Source organism: Dipodomys merriami, unplaced genomic scaffold (genome assembly GCF_024711535.1).
Source record: "Dipodomys merriami isolate MVZ:Mamm:240054 unplaced genomic scaffold, mDipMer1.0.p SCAF_9, whole genome shotgun sequence".
Taxonomy (NCBI): domain Eukaryota; kingdom Metazoa; phylum Chordata; class Mammalia; order Rodentia; family Heteromyidae; genus Dipodomys; species Dipodomys merriami.
In genome coordinates, this window is record NW_027206512.1 from 51911444 (window position 1) to 51923472 (window position 12029).

General features: G+C 45.4%; 1 protein-coding gene across 1 annotated transcript in view; it reads left to right on the top strand.

The window, feature by feature from the left end:
• The window catches only part of Sel1l3 (SEL1L family member 3), a 114045-nt gene extending 102420 nt beyond the window's left edge, over nucleotides 1-11625 (top strand). The window contains exon 24 of the mRNA XM_070012928.1: nucleotides 10458-11625. Coding sequence (XP_069869029.1) covers nucleotides 10458-10597 — 140 coding nt within the window. The 3' untranslated portion in view covers nucleotides 10598-11625. The remainder of the gene's footprint in view (nucleotides 1-10457) is intronic.
• Nucleotides 11626-12029: the final 404 nt, after the last annotated feature.

Sequence of the window (12029 nt, forward strand, 5' to 3'; positions counted from 1 at the left end):
AAGGTTGTGTGTGTGTGTGTGTGTGTGTGTGTGTGTGTGTGTGTGTGTGTGTGTGTGTGTGTGTGTGTGTGTGTGTGTGTGTGTGTGTGTGTGTGTGTGTGTGTGTGTTTAAAGAGCTTAAGAAATTAAAGAAGTGAAAGTGTGGCTCAGGTGGTAGAGCACTAGCCTTGAGTGAAATGTAAGAGACAATACTCAGGCCCTGAGTTCAAGCCCCAGAACCAGTGAAAGAAATTAGTCTAGAATATTTTCTCCCATTAAAAAGACATCATATACCAAAATTCTCCCCCTGTGCTTGAGAATCCACTTCCAAAGCCTGCGTGAAGCCTTTTGTTTATTCCAATCAAGCATCCAATGCAAGAAAGGATGGACCACCATTGACTGAACAAACATGCCAAGCCGCAGGGAGTCGGAAGGAGGGTCCAAGTAGCATTCTCCCCTTTGTTTTTTTCACTACTTAGTACTGTTCTTCTGAGCTGTAGTAAGGGATCTTTAAGGACATGCTTCCTCCATCGCTTCCATTCAGGCTAAGCCCAAACTTGACTTCTCATTAGCGTGTCACTTAGGGTACACTACTCAACCTACTTAATCTCCCAGTTTCTCATGGAAGTTTTTTGTTGCTGTTGTTTTGGAGGTTGTTGTTGTTTGGGTTTTTTTTTCCCCCAGTCCTGGGGCTTGAACTCAGGGCCTTGGCACTGTCCCTTGAGCTTCTTTTGCTCAAGACTAGCACTCTACCACTTGAGCCACAGTGCCACTTCGGCTTTTTTTTTCTATTTATGTGGTACTGAGGAATTGAGCCCAGGGCTTCATGCATGCTAAGCAAGCACTCTACCACTAAGCCACATGGAAGTTCTAAGAGTAGCCATTTCCCAAGGATAGAAGATATAAAAATTTCATTTAAAAGTAAATGTAAGCTGGATATTGGTGGCTCACGCCTGTAATCCTAGACACTCAGGATACTGAGATCTATGGATCATGGTCAAAGCTAGCCCAGGCAGGAAAGTCTTTGAGACTCTTATTTCAAAAAAAAAAAAAAAAAAAAATTGCATTTAAGATACTTATCTAAGCAGAGCTCTGGTGGCTCATGTCTGTAACCCTAGGTATTCAGGAGGCTGAGATCTGAGGATCATGGTTCAAAGCCAGCCCAGGCAGGAATGTCCATGAGACTCTTAGCTCCGGAAATGATGCTGTGGTTCAAATGGTACAACACTTGCCTTTAGTTGAAGAGCTAAGGGATAACGCCCAGGCCCAGAGTTCAAGCCCCATGACCAACAACAAAAAAGTCGCTTATCTAGGGGTTGGAAGCATGGCTCAATTGGTAGATCACTAGCCAATGAATAAAAGCATCAGGTACTGAGTTCAAGTTCCAGTCTTGGGCCAAAAAAAAAAAGATGCTTATCTAAATGGCAACTGGGGTTAAATGGTAGCTACTATACTTCTCTGGCATATAATGCCCTCTGGATAAATCTTAGCCATTACTGCTTGTATTCTCTCTAACTCAGGTAAGCTGAGTTAGAGGAAAGGCTAAGGCTTAAGCCTGGCATTCACAAGAACTCATATTACAAATGTCAGCCCTATAAATGTCTCGTGGTGGAAAAATTGCAGTTTCCCACCATCATGGTGGTGACTGTAGGGTATATTAAATAGGTTTAATTAGGTAACCGATGAAGAGAACATCTCATGGTATACAGGCAGGAAAAGAAGCTTATTTACCAAGCTGCTGCCCCAACCATGACCTACCCCCAGGCCAGGATTTATCTAGACCTGGGAAAGGAAGAGGTGTGGCCAGGTAGAGGAAAGGTGTGGCCACACTGGATCGGATGTGACCTCAGAGCCTGGGTCTCTTCTATGGTCAGATGAGAGGCCTGTGAACAGAGGTGGCCCCAAGATGTGACCTAGCCGGAAGGGGAGGTGACTTCCTCCAGGTGTGCCAGTTACCTTGGTAACACAGGTACTGGGCAGAAACTTTGCCAAGATGTTGGGAGGCATCTGCACAGGGCTTGCAGAGGCCCAGGGCAGACCAAAGGCCGTATAAACTCATGAAGACTAACAGAGACGTACAAAAAGATAAATCAGGAGTACAGTGATATTTGTGTATTGTTGTGGCCATTATTTGTGTAGTCGACAAGGAAAAGGAAAGGAATGCCGCTGCCACACCTCTTCTTGAGGAGGAAGAAATTTGCAAGGTGACCCAGAGTCCTTTCCCGTGATTTAGCGCATTCAAAGCCCTTCCCCACGTGAGGGCTCATCCTCTGTCAGTTAATAAACCTGCCTCATGCAGATTCTGTCCCATCGCTAAATTTGTTGCCAGGTCGGGCACATTTATTTTGCATCTTGTCAGTGTTTTCCATTTCAAATTATCTTTGTCATTTTTTTCACTCTGTAGAAATATTGTTATGATTATTACAAATGCAGTTCTGTTGGAGGAGCTGAAAATTGCCTTGATGATTTTATACCAGCTGGTGGCCATGAAAATTCATGGGCGGTGGAAGAGCTTTTTCAGAAGTCGGCTTTTTCCCTTGTCTTCTCTTCTCCATTATCAGTCTGTCTGCATTCTCCTCTCCCTGTCCTTCCTGTCTGTTGAGATAGCCTTCCTTTTCTGTGGCTCCTGCGTTCATTGGGTCACACATTCTCCTTGTTCCTTCAGCCTTTTTCCAGCTTACCCCCCTACCCACTGGACCAATTCAGAGAATGTGTGTGTGTGTGTGTGTGTGTGTGTGTGTGTGTGTGTGTGTGTGTGTGTGTGTGTGTGTGTGTGTATGTGTTGGTCTTGGTCTTGGTCTTGAACTCAGGGCCTGAGGAGGTCCCTTAGCTTTTTCTGCTCATAGACAGAACTCTACCACTTGGGCCACAGCTCCACTTCATCTTTGTAGTAGTTCATTGGAGATGAATCTCAAGGACTTGCCTGGCTGGCTTTGAACAGTGACCCTCAGATCTCAGCTTCCTTAGTAGCTTGGATTATAGTTGCTAGGTGCTACCGGCACCCGGCTTGCCTTAGCCTTTGCCTAACTCACTTAGAAATCAGTGGTAGGCGTCTATGATTCTGGCTCCACCGTAAACTGTGGTGACTTTAAAAATCAGAGGATCCTACCTGTGCCTCAGTTTTCTCTTCTATAACAGCAGAAATGAGGAAATCAATGATTTGATCTTCCTTCCTTCCCTTCCTTCTTTCTTTCCTTCCTTCCTTCCTTCCCTTCTTTCTTTCCTTCCTTCTTCCCCCCCCTTCTCTCTCTCTTTTTTGTTTTTGTTTTTGCCAGTCCTGGGGCTTGAACTCAGGGCCTGGGCACTGTTCCTGAACTTCTTTTGTTCAAGTCTAGCACTCTACCACTTGAGCTACAGCACTACTTCCAGCTTTTTCTGTGTATGTGGTATTGAGGAATTGAACCCAGGGCTTCATGCATGCTAGGCAAGCACTCTACCACTAAGCCACATTCCTAGCCCTAACCTTTGTCTCTAAAAGCTTGGTGTAAGCTCTGTTTTGGTGGGCAGATCTTTGTAATTGGCCATCTGCAGTTCGCTACTGCTCAAATAAAGACTCCAGAATTCGACCTCTCAATGTGGTTTCTCTATATTCTCATGGCTGGTTTTCTATCTGATTTAAGGTGTAATTTTACTGCACAAGAGTAGCACATTGTCTTCTCATGAAATGACACCATGCGTAGTGCTGAGATCTTCACCTGTGGTATTCCCAAGGAGTTAGGTTTTATGGAGCATTTTACCTGCAATTACAGGGTGCTGCCACCAGGAGCAGCTGCCCTTAAATTTCTTCATTTAGTTCTAACAATTACCAGTGCCTATAGCAAGACTTTTTCTTTTTTTCTTTTTCTTTTTGCCTGTCATGGGGCTTGAACTCAAGGCCTGTCTCTGAGCTGCTTTGGCTCAAGGCTAATACTCTACCACTTGAGCCACAACACCACTTCAGGCTTTTTTCTGTATATGTGGTACTGAGGAATCGAACCCGGGGCTTCATACAAGCTAGGCACTTCTACCACTGAGCCACTTTCCTAGCCCAAGCATACTTTTTTTTTCTATTTTGTGAGACTCTTTCTACAATGTAAGATTCTTTTTCAAAGCATTTAAACTTTTGACAACTAATTTATCAAAAGTACCAAGATAGTGCGTGACTGTGGCACATCTTGTGTTTCCTTTAAGGGCCTTATTTTTCACTCTGAGCTTGTAGTCCACAGGCAGCTTCATCTTTCATGAGCTTAATGCTTCCCAGGATAGCAGAAAAGTCCCTGGGCCTCTTGTAGTCCTGGAGTCACTTCGCTGTCACTAGTCAGAGAGCAAAACACACATCTTCCCTGGCCTAGACTGTCCCTCTGGGGTCCATCAGATACGTAACTTCTGGGTCACCTGGCAGCTCTACCCTCTTTGAAGAAGATAAACACCATTTGCCTTCCTCTCCCATCAACTCTTCTCATTTCAGAAAGCTGCAAGGACAACCCGCCGACAGGCTCGGCCCCTCTCCAGATTCCAGAAAGCTCTTTCCCTACCTCACTGCATCTCAAAAGTACTCTCTCCCACCCACCCCACTGAGGATACCAGACATAATTACTTTAATGGAGCAGGCTTTTGAGAAAATGAAAAAAGAATCCAGAGTAAAATACATTTAGAGTTCTGTCCACTCTGCCCACAACTCCCCTGGAAACAACAGCCAAAAACAAAACAACAGCAAAAAAAAAAAAAAAACAAAAAAAAAAACCCTGGAGCCTGACTGGCTGCCCAAGGGAGGTCAAGGAAGAGAGGCGATTTAGATAGAAACGCCATTTCAAAGAAAGAATCCTGTCTTCCTGTAGACTGAGCATTGCTCATTTGAAAGTACAAAATCTTAAGTGCTCCAGACTCTGAGACTATGGTGAGCACCATCACGACTCCACCAGTGGAAAAGCCCACACCTGGTCTGACCTCGTGTTGTGTGGTTACAGTCAAACTACAGGTGAACTCCATTTATTCGTTGTATAAAAATTGCCTTTCATGCTGTCCGTGTAAAGGGTCCACATGGAACCCAGGTGAATTTCATATTTAGATTTGAGTCCCATCTCCAAGATCTCTCCTTACTTGTATGCCAATGATCCCAATCCAGGAACATCTGGAATCTGAACTATTTCTAATCTCAAGTATTTCAGATAAGGAAAACTCAGCCTGCAGTTTGGGTGTTAATGTCTTAAGTCAAAAGCACCACACTAGGACGAGGGCCATAGAGCTGCCTCCCTAGATACAATTAGGCAAGCCCATCCTACGCCATCCTAATCACCGAATTCACCATTTAAACCAGTTAAACCTTTTCATCCTTTCTGGATGAATGGTCAGCCCCAGATCCTTTTGAAAAGAGTAAGATGATCTGAGTGGGATTAATTAAGCCTTTCCTTGCTCTTTTTCTGTCACTGAATCTACATTTAATGCGATCTCTGCTCCTGGCCTAGCACAAGGCAGAGGAGGAAGGCAGTGGCCTTTGAGTCAGGGATTCCTGGGTCCGGGGTCATCCTGTGTTGCCTTGGCTCGTTGCCCTGCACTCTAAACTGTTGACAGGAGTCTGTGCCAGCGCAGAGTGCTGCCACTCTGAAGTGTGAGATTTCCAGGGTCTCGCTGGTGCACCTCATTCTTGCAAGCACTCTGCCATTCCAACATTACCTCAGTGCATGCCCCATGTTCTTTCCAGCTGGCAAGCAGATGGAGACAACTGTCCCAACAGAGACTGGCAAACTTTTCTGCAAAGATATAGATAAGCAATTATTTGAGTTTTCTGGCTATCTCTGTCAGATGTCCAACTCCATGTCAGACATGCTTAAATTCAAAAGCATTTAATACACCATGAAGTCTTTTCTTTTTTGTGTGTAGTGATACTGGGGCTTGAACTCGGGACCAGGGTGCCCTCCCTTACCTCTTTTTGCCCAAGGCTAGCACTCTACTACTTGAGCCACAGCTCCACTTCAAACTTTTTTTTGGTGCCAGTCCTAAAACTTGAACTCAGGGCTCATTGCTCCCTAAGCTTGCTTGCTTGCTTTTTCTTTTTCTTTTTTTTTCTTCAAGGCTAGCACTCTACTACTTGAACCACAGCTCCACTTCGGACCTTTTGCTGATTAATTGGAGATAAGAATCTCATGGACTTTTCTGCCTGGGGCTGGTTTTGAACCTCGATCCTCAGATCTCAGCATCCTGAGTAACTAGGAATACAGGCTTACACTAGCAGCAGCTGCTGCTGCTCTTCTTCTTCCCCCTACTCCTCCCCCTCCTCCTCCCTCTCCTCCTCCCCCTCCTCCTCCCCTCCTCCTCCCCCTCCCCCTCCCCTTCCTCCCCCTCCCCTTCCTCCCCCTCCCCTTCCTCTTCTTCTTCCTCTTCTTCTTCCTCTTCTTCTTCTTCTTCTCCTTCTCCTTCTCCTTCTCCTTCTCCTTCTCCTTCTTCTTCTTCTTCTTCTTCTTCTTCTTCTTCTTCTTCTTCTTCTTCTTCTTCTTCTTCTTCTTCTTCTTTCTTCTTCTTCTTCTTCTTTCTTCTTCTTCTTCTTCTTCTTCTTCTTCTTCTTCTTCTTCTCTTCTTCCTTTTTTAGTTTGTGTTCACCCATTCTAGGTGTAAAAGCCAGTCCTTAGCTCAAGGACCCTGTAAAAACAGGGGCTACCTTTAACTCCTATATAGTTTGAGCAAACCCCTGGTTATGCTCACTAATGTACAGAGAACCCACAAATCCCTTTCATTTGGCTCTGGAATCTACTCTGTAATTCATTTTGAACAGTGCACTGGTTTTCCTGGTTGCCTTGATTCCAGTCCAGTAATAAAATTAGCATGGCTTCCAGGTGAGCAGAGACAAAGGGACCACTTTAAAATTAGGACAGACGGTGGGGGAAGTGGGGGTGATTACAAAGCCTGCAATCCAGCTCACTGGATAATAAACTCCCTGCAGAACCTTCTAGCAGGTTTTTATTGTGTTCTTATCAGAAGGTTGAAATGGTGACAGTGCTAATTAGGCATTCCTTCTACATTTACACACTGGCACTTTTTGTTTTAATCAGAAAAGTGATTGCTGAGTTATCTTGTTACCATGGTGATTTAAACATTTCCCTCAGCTCGAACAATTCCAGGCTGCAGTGTGGAATTCACATCCAGGGAGATCAGCAGAAAGATAAAGCCTGGGGACCAAGTAGATCTGCACACCATCGGGGTCCCACAATTCACAGGGGAGGAAACGGGGTCCTATGGGATTCAGGCACTTTAGAACTGAAGCATCCACCATTCCGTATCCATCCAAAGTGAGTTAGTGGCAGATAATTGAGATTTTCTAGAGTAGGTCTCCTGACTGCTGTCAAATGGTCTTGGGGGGTGGTGGCGGTCGTGGGGTCGTGAGGCCTTAACTCTGGGTCTGGGCACTGTCCCTCAGCTCTTCAGCTGAAGGCTAGCGCTCTACCACTTGAGCCACAGCGCCACTTCCGGCTTTTTTGCTTATGTGATGCAGAGGAATCAAGCCCAGGGCCTCATGCATGCAAGGCAAGCACTCTACCACTGAGCCATCTTCCCAGCCCCTCATTACCTTTTTTGTTTGTTTGTCTGTTTTGTTTGGGTGCAGATATTGCGGCTTGAACTCTAGGCCACTCCACTTCTTGCTTTTGGGTGGCTACTTGTAGATAAGAGTTTCAAGGACTTTCCTGCCTAGGCTTGTTTGGAATTAGGATCTTCAGGTCTCAGCCTCCTGAGTAGCTAGGATTACAGGCGTGAGCCACCAGCACCCGACCCCACTGTTTTTTTGGTTGTTGTTGTTTTGGGGTTTTTTTTGGGGGGGGTTGATCATGGGGCCTGAACTCTGGGCCTGGGCGCTGTCCCTCAGCTCTTCAGCTCAAAGCTAGCGCTCTACCACTTGAGCCACAGCGCCACTTCCGGCTTTTTTCTTTTTTTGCTTATGTGGTGCTAAGGAATCGAACCCAGGGCCTCAAGCATGCAAGGCAAGCACTCTACCACTGAGCCCCCTTCCCAGCCCCCCACTGTTTTGTTTTTGTTTTTGTTTTTTGTTTTTTGTTTTTGTTTTTTGTCGGTTGTGGGGCTTGAACTCTGGGCTTGGGCGCTGTCCCTGTGCTCTTCAGCTCTGGGCGAGTGCTCTACCGCTTAAGCCACAGTGCCACTTCTGGTTTTCTAGTGGTTTATTGGAGATAAGAGTCTCACGGACTTTCCTGCCCAGGCTGGCTTTGAACTATGGTCCTCAGATCTCAGCCTCCTAAGTAGCTAGGATTACAGGCGTAAGCCACTGGTACCCTGCTCCCACTGTTCTATTCTTTTAGAAAAGCCTCCGGCTCCACAGCCTCTTCTGAAGGTGTTGGGAGAGGCTTGATGGAAAAGTCCAGAAAAGCCAAGAGCTTGTGAGGTCTATAGCAGGGCTTCCTGCAAGGGCCATTGGCTCCTCACAGCCATGGCGTAACTCCTGAAGGCTTTTACCTGCAAGTCATTGGCACCTTGTGGCTGGATCTTACAACCCTGACAGATATTTGAGAACCTTTCAAAATAGCCCCATATGCCAGGCATGTTGCCATACCCCAGCATTCAGCAGGCTGAGGGAAAGGAAGTGAATTCAAGGCCAACCTGAGCTATATAGTAAGACTGTGTTTCAAAGAGAAAAAAATGGACCTACTTACTAAGAACAGAAGAGCAGGACATTGCTGAGAGTAATTAGGATCCCTGTTGAAGGCAAAGTGACAATTATTTGCACAAAATTTGCTTACTAAGTTAACCATCCAGCTCTGAAAATTGCTTCCCCTAATTTACCGATAAAGATCCGAAGGCTCAGAGAAGTTTAAAAACTGGCTCAAGCTTACCTAGTTGATAAACATCAGAACTATTTGTCTCCTGTCCTTTCTGGCTTTGAAGTTGATGCTGTTTTCTTAGGCTCTTGTGGCCCCAAAGAGAACTGTAGACATCACACCATCAAATTCACTAGCTCTTTTATCAGTCCTGTAAAGCCACGTGCCTGGAATGAACAAATCTTAACACATTTCCTCAGTAACCCAGGTCATAGCTAACATTTGCCCAGTGTACTCATTCATGTCAGATATTGATTGTTTGGAGCACTCTGTAAATATTAACTTGTTCAACCCCTACACCAGCTCAGTGAGGTAGAGATGCTTTGATTTCTTCCATTTTCCTTGGAGGTAGGGAGGATGGCTAACGTGTCCAAGATCACACAGCTATGATAGGACAGACCAGACAGGCTCCAGAGCCCAGTCTGAACATTTCTACATCTCAGTACATACAGGAGGACTTATCAGCTCCAGGAGCTGACATTTACAACTTACTGCTCTCTGTCATGGGGTTGTCCTATGTATGCCAGGAGGCCTAGAAGCATCCCTGGGGTTATGGCAACCAGCATCTCTAGACACTGATAGATAACCTCAAAAGCCACTTTCATTTGAAAATGAGTAATATCAACATATAAAACTGTACGTACAAGCTGGTGCTAGTGGCTCACACCTGTAATCCTAGCTACTGAGATCTGAGGATCACAGTTCAAAGCCAGCCTGGGCAGGAAAGTCTGTGAAACTCTTATCTCCAATTAGCCACCAGAAAACCAGAAGTGGCGCTGTGGCTCAAGAGGTAGAGCGCTAACCTTGAGCTGAAGAGCTCAGGAATAGCACCCAGGCCCAGAGTTCAAGCCCCACAAACAGCAACAACAACAACAAACACAAAAACTATCTCCTAAAGAAAAATGGATAAATTATGTTTCCAAACTCTGTGTGTGTGTGTGTGTGTGTGTGTGTGTGTGTGTGTGTGTGTGTGTGTGTGTGTGTGTGTGTGTGTGTGTGTGTGTGTGTGTGTGTGTGTGTGTGTGTGTGTGTGTGTGTGTGTGCTGGGCCTGGGGCTTGAACTCAGGGCCTGGACATTGTCCTTGAGCTTCTTTTTGCTCAAGGCTAGCATTCTGCCACTTGGCCCACAGGGCCACTTCAGCTCTTTCTGAGTTTATTGGAAATAAAAATCTCATGGACTTTTCTGCCTGGGCTGGCTTTGAACTATGATCCGCAGATCTTAGCCTCCTGAGTAGCCAGGTGTGAGCCACTGGCACCTGGCTGTTTGCAAACTTTTATATACAGTTATTTAAATAAAACAATTTCTAGACAATTTGGCTCATGGCCCAATGGAATGATTTATGGCTTAATTTGCATTATCATCATGGAAAAAACAGAGGTATGGCCACCGCCCAGATCCAAGGGATTTGTGCCTAGAAGCCCTGGCAGACACCATTAACTTTGGATCTCAGGATGTCTGAACCTCAGAGATCTTTGCACATCCATTCCAACCTACCATTTTATAGAAGGAGGTAACAAAGTCCAGAGAACCTAGATAATGAGTCAAAGATTGCCTGTCCCCTGAGTGTCGGAGGCCCTGGATTCACATCTCTCCTGTTGGAGACTGGCAGGAGGCGGGGGCTGGGTGCCTTTCACACGCTAATTTACATATTCTGCCTCATTTTGTGCCTGTCTCTGCAGCCACTGGATCCCCTCCAGCACCAGCCTGGGCCTCACCAGAGTCCACCGTGCCCACAGCAAATCCAGCTGTGCCTCCAGCTGCAGATGTCTCTAACCAGGACCAGCCCTCAATCACTAACAACCCTGAGCCACACGGGTGAACTGTGTATCCAGATCTATCTCCCCGGCCGAGAGAAAAACCTTTATAACAGCTGGTACTGAAAGGCTGGGAGCTAGGGCATTATATTGACCTTAAAAGTCTTGTCAGCTGGATACAGATTTTTGCACTTGGTGTCTTTTTCTTTTCTTTCTTCACTTTTAATCAAATTACAAGGATGTTCCCAGAACAGACAAGTTACCAGAGGTTATCAAGATCCAAGGAGTATCTTGATCAGAGAAGGATCTGTATAACCGGATCATCATACACTTGTTCCTGGTGATTGATTGGGAGTCAGAGTTTGCCCTGTGTTACAGCAGGATGCTTGCACACAGGGAAGTGTCTTCATCCTTTTTATATTCCCTTTTATCGGAGAACAGAAAATCCTGGCAGATAATGTTTCCTTCCCAGTATTTGCCATAGCCTGTCTCTAAAAGCCCACTTGACAGATTGCTCCTTGATTTCCAAACACAATAGTTAGAAGGCACCTAGGAATGAATCGTGTGTGGCTAGAAATACAAGGAAAGCGATGGTTTTGTAAATTGGTTTACATTTTTTCCCCTCGAATTTTTCTAAGGTCATAGTGCTTTCAAATCATCGGAGGACATTGTTTTATGTTTCCATTGCAGTCCCTAAGATAACATCTAGCAAATCCTTAGTATTTAAGTGTAGTCCTTCTCTATGAATTACCCATGAGGATAGACTGGCGGCAATGCAATATGCAGAAAACAAGCCTTTAGCTCATAGATTCATTCCAGCCCCTCTATGCCTGCCTGAGTCTGTATAGGAGTGTGTGTGTGTGTGTGTGTGTGTGTGTGTGTGTCTGTGTGCGTGCATGAGCATGCACATGTGTGTGTCGGTACGTATATGTGTGTGCGCATGCGTGTGTCAGAGGACAAGCAAGGGCAGAATGTCTGACTATGGTATGCTGCTAAGGTAGTAAATAAATCAGTAATGCAATATTGTGGGTCCAAACTACTCTTTGCACTACTTTATTTACAGTAGTAAATAAAATTATTTTTATACACTTGACTACCGGAAATTGGTTTTCTTTTCTTTATCAGTTTCTGTGGTCAGGATACAAAGTGCTAAGTTCCCCCACATTCCCCTTGGAGGAGGTACTGTTTCTTGGTAACCATTAACATGAGTGATGGAGGTGGCCGGCAGCCCCTCTCCCGGAACCCTGAGCTCAGTCAGTGTCGGCATGTGATGTTTGCACTGCAGCATGCATTGTTTTGGGGCTTGCCATTAATTCTAGAATAAATCCACGGTTGGCCCTCTTCCTCCTTCCTTTGCTGCTCTGATTTCCCCAAAGGTTAGCCCTGATTGTTAGCAAAAGAACAGATTCCAAGTATCTAACAGTCATGGGTTCAAATTCTGTGTCTGACTTACTAACTCAGCAGATTTGGGGCATGATTGAAAGGACCCTCTTTGGT